Below are 21,576 nucleotides of genomic sequence, written 5' to 3'. Positions count from 1 at the left end.
GTTCAATGATAAAAGTTGGAAGCTATTGCACTTATTTATATTTGGTTGGAAACAGAAAATGCCTCATCATGTCTTGAATAATTTGATACTTGGCAATTGTTTTGAGCTCTCAAGTAAATCATGATTAAGTTTTTTTTCATGTAGTCTAAGCCTATTAGTGGAGAACTACTGTAGAGCTTGTTAAAATTGGTTTGCATAATTGATCTCTCTTAAGGTCTAGATATTTTCTGGTAAAAGTGTTTGAGCAACAAGGAAGACAGTGTAGAGTATTATAATGCTTGCAATATGTTCTTATGTAAGTTTTGTCTGTACCGGTTCATACTTGTGTTTGCTTCAAACAACCTTGCTAGCCTAAGCCTTGTACTGAGAGGAAATGCTTCTCGTGCATCCAAAACCTTGAGCCAAAACCTATGCCATTTGTGTCCACCATACCTACCTACTATGTGGTATTTCCTGCCATTCCAAAGTAAATTGCTTGAGTGCTACCTTTAAACAATTCAAAATTTATCACCTCTGATTTGTGTCAATGTTTTATAGCTCATGAGGAAGTATGTGGTGTTTATCTTTCAATCTTGTTGGGCAACTTTCACCAATGGACTAGTGGCTTCATCCGCTTATCCAATAATTTTGCAAAAGAGCTGGCAATGGGATTCCCATTCCCAAATTAATTAACCAAAATAGACACTCCTCCATGGTATGTGATTGTTGGACGGCACCCGAGGATTCGGTTAGCCATGGCTTGTGTAAGCAAAGGTTGGGGGGAGTGTCATCATCGTAATAAAACTAAAATAAAAGGGCACTCCTTCATTGTATGAGATTGTTGGCAGGCACCCGAGGATTCGGTTAGCCATGGTTTGTGAAAGAAAGGTTGGAAGGAGTGCCACCCAAAAATAAAAATAATTCATGGGAGCCGCTCTTGAAGGTTTGTCTGGCAAGGGGGTTAGAGTGCCCACTACCATTCGTTGACAACAACAAACACCTCTCAAAACTTTACTTTTATGCTCTCTTTATGTTTTCAAAACCAAAGCTCTAGCACAAATATAGAAATCGATGCTTCCCTCGTAGAAGGGCCATTCTTTTACTTTTATGTTGAGTCAGTTACCTAATTCCTCCCACCTTAGAAGCAAACACTTGTGTTAACTGTGCATGGATTCTTACATACTTGCATAGTTGCATTCATCATATTATTTTATGTTGACAATTATCCATGAGATATGCATGTTGAAAGTTGAAAGCAATCGCTGAAACTTATATCTTCCTTTGTGTTGCTTCGATGCCTTTACTTTGAAATTATTGCTTTATGAGTTAACTCTTGTGCGAGATTTTTGATGCTTGTCTTGAAAGTACTCTCCATGAAAAGTTTTGCTACATGTTATCTATTTGTTAGCAACTATAGATCATTGCCTTGAGTCACTTCATTCATTTCATATGCTTTGTAATAGTATGATCAAGGTTATGTAAGTAGCATGTCACTACAGAAATTATTCTTTTTATCGTTTACCTGCTCGGGACGAGCAGAACTAAGCTTGGGGATGCCGATACGTCTCCAACGTATCCATAATTTCTGTCGTTCCATGCTTGTTTTATGACAATACTTACATGTTTTGCTTGCACTTTATAATGTTTTTATGCGTTTTCCGGAACTAACCTATTAACAAGATGCCACAGTGCCAGTTCCTGTTTTTTGCTGTTTTTGGTTCCAGAAAGGCTGTTCGGGCAATATTCTCGGAATTCGACGAAACGAAGACCAAACCTCCTATTTTTCCCGGAAGCATCCAGAACACCGAAGAAGAGTCGGAGAGGGGCCAGAGGGCCACCAGACCATAAGGCGGCGCGGCCTGGCCTGGGCCCGCACCGGCCTATGGTGTGGCGCCTCCAAGTGCCCCCCTACGCCGCCTCTTCGCCTATAAAATCCCTTTCGACCTAATAACGCGAGTACCACTTGACGAAACTCCGAGAAAGACTCCGTGGGCGCCGCCACCATCGCGAAACTCCAATTCGGGGACGAGAACTCTGTGCTCAGGCACCCTGCCGGGCGGGGAAGTGCCCCGGAAGCCATCTCCATCGACACCACCGCCTCCATCATGCTCCGTGAGTAGTTCCCCCATGGACTACGGGTTCTAGCTGTAGCTAGTTGGTATTCTCTCCCATATGTACTTCAATACAATGATCTCATGAGATGCCTTACATGATTGAGATTCATCTGATGTAATCGGTGTTGTGTTTGTCGGGATCCGATGGATTGTTACGTTATGATTGTCTATCTACAAAGTTTATGAAGTTATTGTTGCTGCAATCTTGTTATGCTTAATGCTTGTCACTAGGGCCCGAGTGGCATGATCTTAGATTTGAGCTCTATACTTATTGCTTAGATTGTATCTACAAGTTGTATGCACATGTCGCCGTCCGGAACCAAAGGCCCCGAAGTGACAGAAATCGGGACAACCGGAGGGGATGGCGGTGATGTGAGGATCACATGTTTTCACCAAGTGTTAATGCTTTGCTCCGGTGCTCTATTAAAAGGAGTACCTTAATATCCCAGTAGTTTCCCTTGATGCCCGGCTGCCACCGGCTGGTAGGACAAAAGATGTTGTACAAGTTTCTCATTGCGAGCACGTATGACTATATATGGAAAACATGCCTACATGATTAATGATCTTGATATTCTGTCTTAATGCTATTTCAATCCTATCAATTGCCCGACTGTAATTTGTTCACCCAACACTTGTTATTGGAGAGTTGCCACTAGTGTAGATAGCTAGGAACCCCGGTCCATCTTTCATCATCATATACTCGTTCTACATGTCATTGGAAGTAGTATCAACTATTTTCTGGTGCCATTGCTCTCATACTGTTATTACTGCTGCTGTGTTACTATTACTACTGCTCTCATATCACTGGTACTTTCACATCACCCTTGTTGCTAGTGCTTTTCCAGGTGCAGCGGAATTGACAACTCAGTTGTTAAGGCTTATAAGTATTCTTTACCTCCCCTTGTGTCGAATCAATAAATTTGGGTTTTACTTCCCTCGAAGACTGTTGCGATCCCCTATACTTGTGGGTCATCAGAGAGTTCTTGACTTATTCTATGAGTCCCATATCTATTGAGATTGATCAACTACCTTGTTATATTATTAATAAAAGTAAGTTTGAAAGTTTTAATTTCACTATTCTTGAACTTGATAAAAATTATGTGTTTGGAAATCATGAAAAGTATGCTGCATGTGATAGTTATATTGTTGAGTTTGTTCATGAAGCTACTGAAAATTATTATGAGAGAGGAAAATATGGTGGTAGAAATTTTCATGGTACTAATACACCTCTCTATGTGCTTAAAATTTTCAAGTTACACTTGTTCTATCTTCCTATGCTTGTTACTTTGCTTTTCATGAACTTGTTTATTTACAAGATTCCTATGCATAGGAAGCATGTGAGACTTAAATGTGTTTTGAATTTGCTTTTTGATGCTCTCTTTTGCTTCAAATACTATTTCTTGGGAGTGCATCATTAAAACTGCTGAGCCCATCTTAATGGCTATAAAGAAAGAACTTCTTGGGAGATAACACATGTGTTATTTTGCTACAGTACTTTGTTTTATATTTGTGTCTTGGAAGTTTTTTACTACTGCAGCAACCTCTCCTTATCTTAGTTTTGTGTATTGTTGTGCCAAGTGAAGCCTCTAATCGAAGGTTGATACTAGATTTGGATTTCTGCGCAGAAACAGATTTCTATCTGTCACGAATCTGGGCTGTTTTCTCTGTAGGTAACTCAGAAAAATATGCCAATTTACGTGCGTGTTCCTCCGATATGTACGCAACTTTCATTAGTTTTGAGTTTTCTGATTTGAGCAACGGAAGTATTTATTTAAAATTCATCTTTACTGGCTGTTCTGTTTTGGCGCATTCTGTCTCTGTTTTTTGCATTGTCTCTTGTGGACTTTAAGCGAGGTTTTCTAGACGTAGAGGGCTGTAGCTAATGTTTTATTGAGTTCTTGCAATGTGCCACTACAGGACCAAGGTGGATTCAAATTTTTTGAGTACTAACCCCTCTAATGAAGTTTATGAGAAGTTTGGTGTGAAGGAAGTTTTCAAGGGTCAAGAGAGGAGGATGATATATGATCAAGAAGAGTGAAAAGTCTAAGCTTGGGGATGCCCCCGTGGTTCATCCCTGCATATTTCAAGAAGACTCAAGCGTCTAAGCTTGGGGATGCCCAAGGCATCCCCTTGTTCATCAACTTATCAGGTTTCTTCTATTGAAACTATATTTTTATTCGGTCACATCTTATGTGCTTTACTTGGAGCGTCTGTATGTTTTATTTTTGTTTTTGTTTGAATAAGATCGGATCCTAGCAATACTTGATTGGGAGAGAGACACGCTCCGCTTTTTCATATGAACACTTGTTCTTCGTTTTACTTTTAATGTTCAATGATAAAAGTTGGAAGCTACATCACTTATGGTTATTTGGTTGGAAACAAAAAATGCCTCATATTGTCTTGAATAATTTGACACTTGGCAATTGTTTTGAGCTCTCAAGTAGATCATGATTAAGTTTTTTCATGTAGTTTAAACCTATTAGTGGAGAACTACTGTAGAGCTTGTTGAAATTGGTTTGCATGATTGGTCTCTCTTAAGGTCTAGATATTTTCTGGTAAAAGTGTTTGAGCAACAAGGAAGACAATGTAGAGTATTATAATGCTTGCAATATGTTCTTATGTAAGTTTTGCTGTACCGGTTCATACTTGTGTTTGCTTCAAATAACCTTGCTAGCCCAAAGCCTTGTACTGAGAGGGAATGCTTCTCGTGCATCCAAAACCTTAAGTCAACCACTATGCCATTTGTGTCCACCATACCTACCTACTACATGGTATTTCTCCGCAATTCCAAAGTAAATTGCTTGAGTGCTACCTTTAAACAATTCAAAATTTATTACCTGTGATTTGTGTCAATGTTTTATAGCTCATGAGGAAGTATGTGGTGTTTATCTTTCAATCTTGTTGGGCAAATTTCACCAATGGACTAGTAGCTTCATCCGCTTATCCAATAACTTTGCAAAAAGAGCTAGCAATGGGATTCCCAGTCCCAAATTAATTAACAAAAATAGACACTCCTCCATGGTATGTGATTGTTGGACGGCACCCGAAGGATTCGGTTAGCCATGGCTTGTGTAAGCAAAGGTTGGGAGGAGTGTCATCATAATAAAACTAAAATAAAAAGGCACTCCTTCATGGTATGAGATTGTTGGCAGGCACCCAAGGATTCGGTTAGCCATGGTTTGTGAAAGAAAGGTTGGAAGGAGTGCCACCCAAAAATAAAAATAATTCATGGGAGCCGCTCTTTGAAGGTTTGTCTAGCGAGGGGGTTAGAGTGCCCACTATCATTCGTTGACAACAACAAACACCTCTCAAAAATTTACTTTTATGCTCTCTTTATGTTTTCAAAACCAAAGCTCTAGCACAAATATAGCAATCAATGCTTCCCTCTGCGAAGGGACATTCTTTTACTTTATGTTGAGTCAGTTTACCTACTTCCTTCCATCTTAGAAGCAAACACTTGTGTCAACTGTGCATTGATTCTTACATACTTGCTTATTTGCATTCATCATATTACTTTATGTTGACCATTATCCATGAGATATACATATTGAAAGTTGAAAGCAACTGCTGAAACTTAAATCTTCCTTTGTGTTGCTTCGATGCCTTTACTCTGAATCTATTGCTTTATGAGTTAACTCTTGTGCAAAACTTTTGATGCTTGTCTTGAAAGTACTCTTCATGAAAAGTTTTGCTATATGTTATCTATTTGTTAGCAACTATAGATTTTTGCCTTGAGTCACTTCATTCATCTCATGTGCTTTGTAATAGTATGATCAAGGTTATGTAAGTAGCATGTCACTACAAAAATTATTCTTTTTATCGTTTACCTACTCGATGATGAGTAGGAACTAAGCTTGGGGATGCTGATACGTCTCCAACGTATCCATAATTTCTGATGTTCCATGCTTGTTTTATGACAATACTTACATGTTTTTCTTGCACTTTATAATGTTTTTATGCATTTTCCGGAACTAACCTATTAACAAGATGCCACAGGTGCGGTTCTCGTTTTCTGCTTGTTTTTGGTTCCGGAAAGGCTGTTCGAGCAATATTCTCGGAATTCGACGAAACGAAGACCAAACATCCTATTTTTCCCGGAAGCACCCAGAACACCGAAGGGGAGTCGGAGGAGAGCCAGGGGGCCACCACACATGTGGGCCGCGCGGGCCACACCTTGGCCGCGCCGGCCTAATGTGGGGCCACCCTGTCGCCCCTCCTGCGCCGCCTCTTCGCCTATTTAAGCCCTTTCGACCTAAAAACTCGAGACCTCTTGACGAAACTCCAGAAAGACTCCAGGGGCGCCGCCACCATCGCGAAACTCCAATTCGGGGACGAAGTCTCGTTCCGGCACCTGCCGGACGGGGAAGTGCCCCGAAGCCATCTCCATCAACGCCATCGCCTCCATCATGCTCCATGAGTAGTTCCCCCATGGACTACGGGTTCTAGCTGTAGCTAGTTGGTATTCTCTCCCCCATGTACTTCAATACAATGATCTCATGAGCTGCCTTACATGATTGAGATTCATCTGATGTAATCGGTGTTGTGTTTGTCGGGATCCGATGGATTGTTACGTTATGATTGTCTATCTACAAAGTTTGTGAAGTTATTGTTGCTGCAATCTTGTTATGCTTAATGCTTGTCACTAGGTCCCGAGTGGTATGATCTTAGATTTGAGCTCTATACTTATTGCTTAGATTGTATCTACAAGTTGTATGCACATGTCACTGTCCGGAACCAAAGGCCCCGAAGTGACATAAATCGGGACAACCGGAGGGGATGGCGGTGATGTGAGGATCACATGTTTTCACCAAGTGTTAATGCTTTGCTACGGTGCTCTATTAAAAGGAGTACCTTAATATCCAGTAGATTCCCTTGAGACCTGGCTGCCACCGGTACTGGTAGGACAAAAGATGTTGTACAAGTTTCTCATTGCGAGCACGTATGACTATATATGGAAAACATGCCTACATGATTAATGATCTTGATATTCTGTCTTAATGCTATTTCAATCCTATCAATTGCCCGACCGTAATTTGTTCACCCAACACTTGTTATTGGAGAGTTGCCACTAGTGTAGATAGCTGGGAACCCCGGTCCATCTTTCATCATCATATACTCGTTCTACATGTCATTGGAAGTAGTATCAACTATCTTCTCGGTGCCATTGCTCTCATATTGCTATTACTCGCTGCTGTGTTATCGTTACTATTTCTCTCATATCACTCGCTACTTTCACATCACCCTTGTTGCTAGTGCTTTTCCAGTGTGCAGCTGAATTGACAACTCAGTTGTTAAGGCTTATAAGTATTCTTTACCTCCCCTTGTGTCGAATCAATAAATTTGGGTTTTACTTCCCTCGAAGACTATCGCGATCCCCTATACTTGTGGGTCATCACCCCGCGCGAGCTCGCACCATGCATCTCCGTCGGTGGCTTTACGGGGAATTCCACGCTCTTGATTTTTGGCGAGACAAGGGTGGCTCGCTGGAAACGGCCGATTTGACCATTTCTCTCAGGTACGGTCTAGAGCTGCTTTAAGAACTGCGTGGGCCACAACGCGGGGGGGGGGAGCCTAGGCAACCAATCAGCCCATTTTAGTTACCCCGGATGCGGGCCAAAGGGCATGTAACCTACCAAATTCCCCTTGATTCAACCAAATGACATGCCATAGATGCATCAAATTTAAAAAGTAGTTTAAAAATCATGGTCCAATTCCAAGTTGTCGACCAACTAAAATCTATGACGCCTTACATTGTGGGATGCCCGGAGTAGAAGAGAGGATATTTTCAGAAAACTTTGGTGCTCTTTTCAAGAAGCTTACCAAAAATTGGCAACCTTTAACCCAACTGCTTCTAGTTCTCATCGCATGTTCATGTATAATCTGAATTCTGAAATAAATCTAAGTTCATGATATTATGATCTATACTCGTGAAATAATACCTAATAGAGTTAGTGACTCTGTTTATATACATGCTTTTAGAACTTCAAATTCAACAGCAAACATGAAGCCACAAACATTGTGCATCAATTGCAAGACAAGGCTCATCCTAAACCACAAGCATAGAAGATACCAAATATGAAGAGGAATGGTCATTGCACTTCCACTAGTACCAGCTACGGTTATCTATAAGTCGTTGATGGGTCTCCCGATCTTAAATTTCTCAGTGCACTTGAAGTAACCTTCTCATGCAGTCTTATTCCATCATATCCATGCCCAATCCATTTTTTTTAAATGGGGGAGCATCCCTAGACTCTGCATCGATTGATGCGTGAAGTTTTTTTATTGTCTTATTGAAAAGTGATTATTACAAGTGTTGACCTCATGGGTCACATAAAATTGAGACATGTATGTGCCATCTAAAAAGAAAAGACGACATCGGATGATCCTACATCAACATGTTTATCGAAGATCAAAACTTCAGTTGCACCGACTGTATAAATCCCGTGCGACCTTATGTAGCCGGTTGCACAAAATAACCATATCCTCTCGTCTCTCCGTTGGTTGTAGGTAGGAACACATATGGATCCAATGTGAAGCGAACATGATAACTTGCATAAAAGAGGAATATTTTGGATTGTTAAAAATATAATCAACCCCATATGACATGGGTATGCCATATAGGATCCTAAGCATTGCTATACCAGGTACAAAGCCCAGGAAGGAGTAGAGGAAAGCCCATGAGGGAACCCATAAGAATCCAAAGATAACAAGTTAGGAAAGTTAAGCCCATATTGGGTGAACAGACTTATGTTGTAACTCGACCTCGAGGTGAACTCTGAGACCTAGCCCGCTATATAAGGGCTAGGAGGATCCACGTACCGAGGGGGCACATATTCAATCAGACAAGACACCTTGTAACCCTAGTTTCACATCATACAATCTCGGCGAGTCGCCCATGATAGTAATATTCGTCGGCTGCCTAGTTTGGCTGACCGTTTTTTTTTTATTTTCGTCAGTGTCCTCCTTCTTAGAAACCCAAGTCCATCATTATGGGCATTGGCAAGGTTAATCCTCTGTCACCATCCCATTCCTAATCTCCCCCCCCCCCCGCCGCCCCAAAGGTGAATTATATGACGAATCGTCATCAAGACAACTCATGTACACCATTGTTCACCATCAATCTTAATCATAGTTTGATGTTGAAATCTAACACTAGTTTGCATTGCATAGGAAAAACTACACAACTTTTCACCTTTCATATTAATCATTCTTTGATGTCCAAATTTAACACTAGTTTGCACTAAATAAGAAACATGAAAAATTACCTCCTAGGTATTTCATCAAAAACCTCATGTGCATCGATCTCACCTCCGCTAGGAATCGATGACGTGACAACAGAGATGCAAGCGGCACAGGGGACGTAGGAGGCGAACACGAGCGCATAACCTACCGCGCTGCTGCATGACAGCGGGATTTGGCGGCCTCACAATGGCCTCGTGGATCCTCTCGGTGGTTGTCAGCCTCGTGACGAGTAGCTCTAAATGACCACAAAGAATGGCAAGACAACGACAGAGTACCTTGAGGCCTAGGCGGAAGGCGGCATAAGAGCCCACACTATATTGTTTGATTTTATGTGATGTTGTGAATACTATATTTTCTGCACAATTCTGCTAAATCAATATTTAAGGATTTTATCCAGTTTTTCTAGGGATTTCTTTTTGTAGTTGTGAAGGGAAAAAAAGAGTCAGAACCCACGTAGCATTTCCGGCCAACCCACGGCGCTCCCTCAGTATCTCGGCCCTTGGAGTAGAAATAGAAGCAGCTCATCTCCATGTGCGGTAGGGTAAGCTGGATGAACTTCGAAAGCCCATGGATACTCTCGTGGCAATACGAGGATTTCCCGGCCGCCTATATGCCGACCTGTGCGGTCGGAAACCCGCACAGTATACCCCAGGCAGGTGTGTTGGGTCAGCCCGCACGGGCTTTTTTTTCTTTCTTAACTCGTTTATCTTTTTCTTTTTTTTCTTTTTGGCGTTTTCAAAAATCTGAAATTTATTAAAGTTTGAACTTTTTAGATCTGATCATATTTTAAATTCTAACATTTCAATTATTATATTTTTAAAAACTTGAAGCGCCTTAAAAAAAGTTTGAACATTTGGACACTTTAGAAATTTGAATCCTAAACAATTTTTTTGAAAATATTTTTTTGTTAGCATTTTTTAGTTCTAAAATATTTTTTGAAACATAATTTTTTTGAAATATAAACATTCTAAAACTTTAGAAAAATTAAATAAAAACATTTTAAATAAAAAAGAAATAGCAGATAAAGAAAAAAGAAATACGACGAAAAAGACCACCAGAAACCCGAACAGGAAAGGCGACTACTATCTGCAGCTTATTGCGGGAGCTAACTGGTGCTCCGCGCAGGGCGCTGAAGGTTGGGCAGGCCCATTAGCACAGCAATCAATTTTTGTTCAGTTTATGTGCATCTTCTTTACCCCTTAAAAATGTGCATGCTCTTTTTTCCGGTTTTTGATGGTTTTTTATTTTGGTTTTCGTTGGTTTTGCTTGTCATAGTTTTCTGAATTTTAGAAAAGTTAAAAAAATTCGAATTTGATTTTTTCAAGTTTGAACTTTTTCCTAATTTGAACAATTTTTTAATTTGAACATTGTTTGTTTTGAACAAAAAAAATCAAGTTTGAATTTGAACATTTATCGAGTTTCAATTCTTTCTAAAAGTTGAACATTTTTAAATATGAACTTTTTTTATTTAGGACTATTTTCATATTTGAATGATTTTTAATTTGAACTTCTTGAAATTTGTTCAATTTTGAAAATTGTTCGTTTTCAAAAATCATTTGATTTTGAAGTTTGTTCAGTTTGAATTTTGTTCTAATCGATTTTGTTCAAATTTTAAACCGAAGTAGACAAACTTTGGGTTGTCATGTGGACAAAAGAGAGAATAAAGATAGATTAAATGAGCCTGCCCCACTGGAGGGAATGAGATCCAGTGCCCCGCCACAGGCAAGGCACGGATGAACAGTGCCGTGCCCTGCCTGCTTGGCCATTGGATCGAAAACGAACAGCCAAGATTTAAGTACTGTAGCAGCACTGTTGGGAAGTTACTGTAGCACGTACTGTGCACGGACGACACAGCAACATATCCTGTAGCAGATGCACTGTACATGTCCCCTGTAGCAACCCCTGTTCATATCCATCCAGCCGTTGATTCTCTATCCGACGCCCAGAAAAGAAGGCAGGGCACAGCACTGTTCATCCGTGCCTTGCCTGTGGCAGGGCACTGGATCTCAGTCCCCACTGGAGGTTTGTTAGAGCGGAGGTGATGCTCGCTCCCGCTTAAAGCGGTGAGTAGACGTTCCCAACAGGAAACATGTCCATTGGCGCACGGACGCAAAGGTGCAGGCTGAATTGGGCCGGCCCATATAGGATAACGGTTAAGATGCTAGTATGGATATTTTAATGTCCACAAACCAATTTTTTCAAGTTTGTGCACATTTTTAAAATCCCTAACCGTTTTCTTATTCCTAAACATTTTCTAACATTCATGATAACAAGACCGTGCGCATTTTTAAAATTCACAAACCTTTTCTAATTCACGAGCATTTTTTAATTCAACATATTTTTGTTAAATTAAGCTTGCGACTCGTATATGGGTCTGGCACGTTGGTTGCTCTCTTAGCTGTTTTCTCCGAACATTTTTCTTCCTCGCAGTCCCGTGTCGTTCTGCTCCAGCCGGTTTTTTGCTGCGGTTTTCTCTTTGGGTTCTTTTCTTTTTTCTTCTTTGTTGTTTTCTTCTTTTTTTTTCTTTCTCTAGATTTTTTATACATGTTCGGTTGAATTGTGTTTAGTTTTGTAAAAATGGCCAGATTAAAAAATATTCAGATTTTGAAAATTTCTAGACATTTAGTTTTTGGTAAGTGTTTAGTTTTTTAAAATAAAATCAAATATAAATTTGTTTCAGATTTGAAAAATGTTCAAGTTTTGAAATTTTCTAAATTTTAAGAAGTTCAAATTTCGAAAATGTCAAGATATTGGAATGTTTAAAATTTTAAAAATCAATTTTTAGATTTTAAAATCTGTTTTGATTTGAAAAACGTTCAATTCTAAAAAAAAAATTAAAAATTGAACATGTTTGGTAGTATTTTAAATACCAAAAAGCAGACTGAAAACCAAATTTTTTTGTCAAAAATAAAAAAAAATCATACATACGTAGAGTCGAATAAATCAGGTTATGAGGGAAGAAACGAAACGTCCCGCACCGCAATGGGCGGTGTAGAGGAGCACCCCGACTCCCATGGATCATGGTCTCGCCACGTGCGCTGACCGGTCCTTATCTTCATTTTCAGTACAACATTTTTTAAATGCTACACAAATACGTATACCATAGAAATTTTCGGGATGTTCAGTGGCTGATTACAAACAATTTAGGTGGATTACCTTTCTTTTTGGACCAAATGGGCTCCTCCTGTCAATTTCCATTGAAGAAATCGCTCACAGTTTTACAAAGGTTTTAAGAAGAAAGTCAAGGTACAAAGACTGATAACCCTAATTTACACCCAGCACACGCAGGAACAACACAAGGTTTTCTAACTTTGCCAGGGCTACCAACATCAGCCATAGCCCAACAAGGACTGGGACAAACATTAGGTGACTGGTCTATACCATAATCTATCTATAAATAAAGGTCGTGATCAATTCATCATTTTTCTGTTAGCAAACAGGTCGTCATCATGAACATGTGTTAAGACAGAAAGAGGTGGATAAACGTAGAGAAATTTTACGGTCAAACAAATACTAGCTATGCAATCCATATGTGTTTGAGCATGGACGAATTCGTACACATGCGTTGACCAGGAACGCCGTCACAATTGAACGAACAAACCATCAATATGACTAGCGTGCGTCGTAATGCAAAAAAGCTGATCACCAAATATTTGACGTTTACCAACCCAAACAAGAGCATTTTTCCTTCACTTTCTGAATCATTGTTTACCAATCTAGCATGAGCTTGATTAGCTCCAACCAGATCCAAGAGTCCCTGTGAACTGTGATGACGAACAAGTTCCGTGCGAAAAAATGTGCAGTAACTCCAAAACGAGACAGGGATAACGGATAGAAAGACAAGTTTGACGCGTGGATATTCCGCAACTAGTTGCGCCCGCACCCCATTTTTGTTCTGACATTTCCAAGTTTCCAAAAAATGCAAACTAAAATTCTAGACATGCATTCTGTTGTATCTTGTTCATCTGTGAAATTTCATCCAAAAATATGTCAAAATGTGGCCTACACAAAAAGAATAAATGATCTGTAAATAGTACGTGACACTATTTACGTACGTCTTCTCTTTTTTACACAGGTCACATTTTGACATATTTTTGGATGAAACTTTACAGATGCACAAGACATAACACAATGTATGTCTAGAATTTTAGTTTGCATTTTTTGGAAACTTAGAAGTATCACAACAAAAAATGAGGTGCGGGCGTAACTAGTTGCAAATGAGAGTTTCCCGTCCAGACGTAAAACAAAAGTCGCAATGCTAGACACTTCGACAGCAGTGTCGGCTGTATGAATCCAGGAATTCAGAGATGCATTCATTTCATGTCAATGTCGGCACGGATGGCAGGAAGGCAGGGGTGACGGTCCCTGTCGGAGTCTACGAGCATGGGGGGCCGGTGACAGGATTATGATACCAAGATCATCATGTTAGCCATGTGATGTTTCAGTAGCCTGCTGGTTGTTAATTACACCGTCATGTGCATGCATATACACAATGATGGATTGGATCAATCCGTCTGTGTTCTTCTTCCCAACGAAGCAGGCCGTTGCAAGAAAAATCCCATGGGTCGTCAGCTAACAGAGATGCCATCACCAGGATAAGTTTCTTGTAGTAGACAGGTACACAGCGCATGTTCAGGTCAGCGGACTAACCCCATGGGACGACTATGCGTCGACAATGCTGAGAAAGATTGAGAAATCTTCTGTTGTCTGAAAAATACCGCCACATCCGATTCGATTGCAGGTCCTTGTAGAATTTGTACTGGTCAAAGTTCCTGACCACGTATAAAACAGAAAAGGCTACTACCTTTCTTATAATATATAATTACTTTCACTCTAATCGATATGTTTGCACAAAAGTTAGAAGTCAAAATAGCATCTTGGAGACTATTTCGATGTTTCAGAATATTTATAACTTTTTTGGCTTAGTACATGAACTATAGGAAGCTTAAGAGTCTCCAAATTCCCCAAACAGGAAATAACCTCATGTGCTGTATATAGATTCCAAAGTTTGCGACTGGGAAATTCACCATAGCTTAAGCAGCAACCATCTACTCATGCATACCCCGAAAGCACAAGGGGACCAATTCATCCTTCCTGGCAAAACGAAACCGCCTCACAATTCACAAATCCGACCGCCAACTTTCAAACAAACTCACATGCCGACGCGCATAACCATATGATTTGCCTAATGACACCTCCAAATTTGTTTATGGTTGCAACTCCCAGGTCCCAGCCAGACACACTCCATACCAACAACAGTACAGTACCAACACCTCACATGCAAACAATCAAGAGATGGACAGATCACCGACCGATCCAAGGCCCAGCAGCGGCTCCAGAGAGAAAAGAGGGGAAAAAGAGTTCCACCAGATCAAGAACACACACCAGATCTCAGCAGCTGCTGCCCATGGATCTGAACCGATGAGCTGATCATCAAAACAGGAACTAGACTAACCTGACATGTAGTATAGGCTACGTAGAGCAGAGTACAAACCAACATCAGTATATATATCACTCCATTACAGACGACGTCCAGTATAAACACGCTCACGTCCACCATGGCTCAAGCCTGTTGCAGGATCGCATCACCGTTGCTTCTTCTTCGCCTTGGCGCGCCCTCCCCGGCGAGCCTTTGAGCCGGAGCCCGAGCCGGAGAAGATGGAGCAGAGGATGCAGCCGGACACCCTGGGCGACGGCGGGTCGACGTCGGGGGCCACGTCCTTGGTCTTGAACACCTGCGGATCGCGCTCCTCCTCCTTCTGGCCCTGATGTTTCTTCTTCTGCTGCTTCTTGTCGTCGCCGCCACCAGCACGGCGTGACAGCATGCCGAGACCACCGGCGCTCCGGGAACGCCGCAGGTCTGGCTGGGCCTCATCCTTGCCAGCGTCGCCGGCCTGCGCCTCGGCCTCCTCGGTCAGGAACCGCTCATCCCAGACCAGGCCCGACGAGCCGGACCTTCTGAAAGTCGACGATGATCTCTGTAACCCTTCCATCTGTACCTATCTAGTCCACTTTTCCTCTCTGTGGAAGGAACGAGCTTATCTGCAACTGCAAGGTATGGAGAATACAAGAGGCCAAGATGAGCTGAAGTATGTCTGTGTCTCTTTGAGGTGGTTGCTCTGCCCTCCCAGGCTTCCTGTGTGTATATATGTGAACGGAAAGAGACGGCCATTAACGTGCAGACAGAAGAGCAGTCAACAGCCGGTGCTACTGAAACCTACCAGGCCCTGTCTCGCAATAACTAATTGGCCAACTTGTGCAGGGATTAGTCTACGCGCAGGTAAAACATTACTACAATAACTGTCAGAATAAACTATGGAGTTTTCTATTTTGATCCACATGACATGCCCCTGGTTTTACTTTTCCGTCACACAGGCATGTGGTAGGAAAAGAATCCAGCTGTCCAAGTGCTAAGCATCACCCAACCCACTAGAGAGCCAACGCAATTCACAGAGAGCGACCAGCACAAACCCATGATGTGATGTGCCAGTGATGTGTAAATATAACAGGGCCCCAGGAAAATATTTAACATGCATCCATGACAAGTTGACAACATGATATGCGTCAGCGTAGAAATGAAAAACATAAATGAGAAAACTGGGTGGCAGGGAGCTTACCTTTCATATCAAGAATCGCTACCAGAATTCGGTTAATGCAGAAACAGCACGTCTGAATAAGATGTCCCAATGGCCCAACAGAAAGCAACCAAAGGCAAATGGCAATTGTATTTGGTTCTAGTCAGCATCAGCAAACAACCAATCATCATTATACATGGTAGAGTGGAAAGGGGCCAGAAGATTGTCAATAAAGATATGTGTACAATCACCAGTTAGACATATGTGCAATCACTACCTATATCATCTAAAAGGATGATATCAACAGCCAACAGTTTTCTCCAAATTTCATCCTCCCATCTGCCTCTCTATCCCCTCATGTCTCCCTCCCTGGAAGTATTTCTCTTTCTCTATCACACCGACTCAAGATTCTTCTTCCTGAGCATTCCCATTATCTTTACTGTATCAGAAAAAAGCTCATCATCCCCAGTTGTAACCTCCCCATTCTATCTCTTTCTGCATGATTCACTCTGATGACTGATAAGCTACTAGATTTCTCCAGATGCCCCCAACTCCTGAGTCCACACAATATGTGGTGTGTGCTCCTTGATAACAAGCACACCTGCTATGAACGGTGAAAACTCCAGAACAAAGTTCATCAGGTTGCAACGAACTAAAGATCGAAAATAATATTCTTACAGAAGTCTCAAGAGATGCGCTCTGTAGATACACCTAGTCGCATGCCTACCAGCTGAGCCCGTGATGATCTCATGGCCAGTGAAGAGTGATAACAGCTGAGCTGACTCATCAGTGCAACGCTCTTACATCGGAGGCACCAACACCTTCTGATTATAGTAGGTGCAAAGATGCATGGCTACAATCTAGCTGATAGACTATTACAAGTGACCTACCAAGACTGCAGAGATTCAGATCAAAATGGGAAAAATCAAATACTTCACACTGCTGATGCACAGGTCTTAGATACAATGCCACGACTTCTCCAAACATGTGAAATTAAATGTCAGACAACTTTATCTTAAAGCACTACTCTAAAATAGCTAATACTGTTGGAAATCTTGCATCAAGTGCATAAAATAGCCAAAAACAAATATTGGCCACATACCCCACTTAAAACGGACTAGGACAAGGATCATGTGGAACGCCATGCTTCCACACCAGAATATTCTTCTAACAAGAAAGTGTTAGGACCCATGATCTTTACCATACGAAAATTAAGATCTGGTCAACTGACCATAAACCATCTGCCACTGGAATCAATAGTCAAAACGGTGGTCCACAATGAAGCCAATAAAAATGGCAAGGTGGCAGTTAGAAGTTGTACCTGTCACATTGGCGTGTCAGACTGTCAGGGCAAAGATATAAATAAATGATATGCCATGTTGGGCTTGTGAAACTGGTTGCACTTCATGGTTCGAATTTACATTTTCTACGTAGTTCAGACTTCAAAGAGAACACTGCAACCCAAGCTTATCTAAGTTATCAGCTAGCCATCGTCTCAGAAACAGATCTCTTGTATACAGCATGGCGGTCTGGTACGCCATCTTGCTCCCTTCTATCTTCGAACCACTTGATAATGGTCTTTCGTGGAAGGCTTGTAACTTGAACTATGCTGCTAATCATTGTATTCTGTTATAAATGCAACACTGAAGTAAGTGATGATAAATTACAAAACTTAAGATAACATTTATAAGTAATAGCAGAAATAAAGTGAATGTAATTGATGGTCTTTACGTAAATATTACTTACAGTGGGGCGTTTGGATTTGCGGTAAACTCTTTCTAGTGTCTCCAGTTGCACCTTTTTCAACCTTTTCTGCGCAGACCATTCGTTGCTCATTACATGAATCGGAAGGTCCGTCATCGGCTCGGTTTCAGTGACATCAACATCATCAACCACAACCTCATCAACTACTGGAGAGGGCATTTCTTTGATTTCAGGTTTAGAAGGGGCTTCGTCAGGCAAAGAATCAGACATGAGTAGAAGTTTTGGAGGTGGATTGCGGAGCAATTCAATAACCAAACCCCTGTCCAGGCCAAGCTCCCCTGCAAGATTCTTCATCTGCGAGAAAACCGGTTCATGAAAGGCAAAGGAAAAAAATCAGTTTTGAATCATGTATTTACATCAAGAAGCACTTCATTCTGATTTAAAAGGTACAACTTTAAACAGAACTCAAGTGGACATGCATCTGCTTACACTAGTTTTACGGCGACCTATTTTCAGTGCACGAGCCAACCTCTTGAGTTGCCAGTTTTTCAACTCTGGCCGTTCGACTGCATCTGTTACCTCATCACTACCATCAACCATGGAGCCCGACACCAAATCCACCGCAGGTTCATCAGCACCTTCGACATCTCCAATGGCTTCTGCCAGTACCTGTTCAAACCTGGCCATATCTTCCTCTGATATTTCCTCCTCATCATCATCCTCAACAGATAAATCGTCGTTCTTCAGGTCTTCTTCCAGCTGCTTGAATAGTGCTTCCAACCCACCCTCGTCGTCATCGTCATCGTCATCGCCACCATCAGTGCCATCCTTTGCTACCACTACCTCGTTCTGAATTTTAGTCTGGAATTCAGAAGATTTTTTTAACACAAGCATTTCAGTCACAGTTTATGGCCAAATAATTAGAAACCATTCTAAATTTCTAATTCACACACACAGCCAGGATGCCGCAACAATTGTGTGGAGAAACGTCACAGAAATTCTTTAAAAGAGACCCAGCAATTTTTTCATACAAATTTCCCAAGATTGGGGGTACATACACTTCACTATTCACCAGAAATCTTCCCTTGGATAAACACTACGCAGCTGCAGGTTTTACATGAACAGGGTGTCACCAAATTCAGACAGGTACCACGACCTAAAATGTACTCACATACCTACCTGCACATATCTGCCCGGACTACCATATAACTAAGCACACGCATAGACCAGGTTAGGCACAAAAACAGTGGGGAGAGGGAGCTGCTTGTAGGGTGAAGTACCTTGTACTTGGAAGGCCGGCGAAGGGCGCAGGCGACTGCCCGCGGAGAGTGAAAGAGGCGAAGGCGGATCCCGACAAACGGAGCTGGTTCAGGAGCGCCAAGGGCGCGAGCCCTTGGAGCAGCGGCCATGGCCGCGGCGAGCGGCACCACCGTCGTCGCCATTTCCACGAGCTCGTTTCGGATATTTCGCCGTTTTCTCTCTCTTCTAACCCTCAGTGGGTTTATCGCTGTATCCAAATGGGTCCTTCTGCATGGGCTGGGCCGTCGGCCACATAGCAAGCCCACTCGAGAGCTCCTATCTGCTACACCTCTTTGCTGGAGGCCTGCCTATAGGAAAAGCTAGGTGGCCCAGTCCCAGTCACAGTTCCTGTACATTTAACAAATCTAGCTGTTCTCAAAAAAAAAATCTAGCTTGTGATTCTCAAAAAAAAAAAAATCTAGCTTGTGATTCACCCTCAAAAAAAATCTAGCTTGTAATTTTCGTATTTTGTTATACTTTATAGTAAAATGGAAGAATGTTTTTTGTAAATTTTGATGATAAAAATTATATATTCTACTATAATATTTAGAGAAATTAATTATTTTGACATTTTTTTAGAACACAATACAATGCAGACGTACACAAACACGTACGTACACTCACTTCTATGAACGCACACATGCACATCCTACCTCTATAAGAACCTCCGAGGGACAGAGTTGATAGATCTTGAGATTGACGAAGTTAACATAGATGTCTTGCCATTGACATGCACGTCACCTACCACTGAAAGAATAATTCCGGTTAAATCCTAAAATAAATTCAGGTAAATACAAACACCCATATTAAGTCTAGAACTTGAACTTGGATGAGGTGTTTCCACCGCAAGGAACCTAACCACCACAGCCAAGCTCGGTTTGCAAATTATTTTGACATATGTTCCACCACACACGATTTTTTCGCACTTTTACATACAAAGAGAGTAAAATACAATCTTCTTATATGTGAATGTTTAATCCATCCCTAATTTTCCTTTCGTCCGATGAAAATTATGCGAAAAGCGATTTTCCTGAGATATGTTCCGTCTTCTATGAATTTTTTTTAACTCGGGGGTTCTAAAAACTATTTTGTTCTACAAAAGTAGTCTCAGTATAAAAACCTTTTCTTGATACAAATTTCACTCCATGAATTTTAATGCATGTAATATGATATGTATTTTGTTATAGGTATACAGATTGTTTTGAAAGATAAAATGTTTGATATGAAACAAACTATATTTCTCCATCCATGAAACATATTATTTTTACCAATGCAGTGGAAGTTTAGTTACAAAATAAAATCATTATTATTCAAAAATATGTTACCATATTTACTGTTCCCTTTGTCTCATACAAGATGTCTCAACTTTGTATAATTAGATAAAGTTGAGATGTCCTTTGTGGGATGGAGAAAGTAGTAAAAATATAACTCTTTTTTACAAAAAAGAGCTACAAATGAAAAAAAGAACGAAAAAACATTTCTAAGAAACAAAAACTGAAAGGAAAGCATAACGAAGCTATAAGTTAATCCAGAAAACCAAAAGGGAAAAGAAAAAATACTTAAAGAAAATTAAGAAAAGAAAAGAAAGTGTATGAAAATAATAACAAAAAGAAAAAACCTCTAGCTAACACATTAGGGTGATGGTGGGAGCCTCCTTAGAGCATCTCTAACAGAGCCCGTAAAAGGCCCAAAACCGAAAAATAACCGCCGTTTTACGGGTTCGGAGCGAAAAACGGCGCCGATCAGTGACCGAAAACGGCCCAAAACTGAAAATGATTTTTCGGGCTGCGTTCGGTTCGCTCCGTCGGCCTGTATTTGTAGGGGCCGACGGAGCGAACCGAACGCAGCCCGAACACAATCCCTAATTTACGCGCGAGGGAACCTTCAGCTCGTCCCAACCACCGCCGCCCAAGCCGATCTGTGCGCCCTCGCTTCCTCTGCGCCGCCAACCTCCGATTTGTCCCCGATGAGTCTCGAATCGACACCGCCGGCCGCCGTTGCTACCCCGCCAGCCGCAGTTGCTACCCCGCCGGCGCCGGCACCATCTCCCGTGGTCGCCGGAGCTTCCGCCGCTCCACCAACAATCCCGGCCACCGCTCCCACCCCCTGTGACCCCCGCGGTCTCGTCGACGACTGCGGCGAAGAGGCGGCGCGCGGGAACGCATCTGCTCCCGCAAGCCGGTGCAGGGGCGGTCCCCGGTGGTGGGTCGACGGTGAAGCCGAAGACCGTCCGTGCGAGACCGAATAGTTCGGGTCCGAAAAGGACCAAAGTGAAGGCGGCGACTGGTCGTGGCCCCGCGCCTCCCTGCCCATCTCCGCCTACGCCGCTGTCGCCGCCTTCGGAAGCCACCACGACCGCCGCCCACGACGTGGTCGACGATGGCGCAGCAAGGTACACATGAACTCTTCCTCCATTTTTTCCATTGCAAATACGTACTGAGGCCTCGTCAAATTAGGAACGATTCCACCACGTACATGGAGATGTTGGGGGAGGTGAACATTAACCCACTCCCGCCATTCGGCAACGAGAACTACTGCGCAGAAGAAGGGGAAGAAGGGGAAGAAGGGGACGAAGGGGACGAGAAAGAGGACGACGTGTGGTGGAGGTCACGGCCGATGGAAATCGGAAGAAGAGGCGGGCCAACAACTACACGGAGGTTGAA

The 21,576-nt window shown here is 41.9% G+C and overlaps 2 protein-coding genes across 2 annotated transcripts; both read right to left on the bottom strand.

Annotated features, from left to right (window-relative positions):
- Positions 1-14,454: 14,454 nt before the first annotated feature.
- Positions 14,455-15,856, bottom strand: LOC124694932 (MAPK kinase substrate protein At1g80180-like). The gene has a single exon (XM_047227854.1). The coding sequence runs from the start codon at positions 15,326-15,328 to the stop codon at positions 14,921-14,923; it is 408 nt and encodes a 135-aa protein (XP_047083810.1). The 5' UTR covers positions 15,329-15,856; the 3' UTR covers positions 14,455-14,920.
- Positions 15,857-17,255: 1,399 nt separating this feature from the next.
- On the bottom strand, positions 17,256-19,069 carry LOC124694921 (protein OVEREXPRESSOR OF CATIONIC PEROXIDASE 3-like). The gene is made up of 4 exons (XM_047227845.1): positions 18,895-19,069; positions 18,104-18,475; positions 17,657-17,968; positions 17,256-17,536 (listed from the first exon to the last, which is right to left on the bottom strand). The coding sequence occupies exons 1-4, from the start codon at positions 19,054-19,056 to the stop codon at positions 17,390-17,392; spliced, it is 993 nt and encodes a 330-aa protein (XP_047083801.1). The 5' UTR covers positions 19,057-19,069; the 3' UTR covers positions 17,256-17,389.
- Positions 19,070-21,576: the final 2,507 nt, after the last annotated feature.

The sequence above is a fragment of the Lolium rigidum genome, chromosome 1 (genome assembly GCF_022539505.1).
Source record: "Lolium rigidum isolate FL_2022 chromosome 1, APGP_CSIRO_Lrig_0.1, whole genome shotgun sequence".
Lineage (NCBI taxonomy): Eukaryota > Viridiplantae > Streptophyta > Magnoliopsida > Poales > Poaceae > Lolium > Lolium rigidum.
This window is presented reverse-complemented; position numbering and strand designations above follow the sequence as displayed.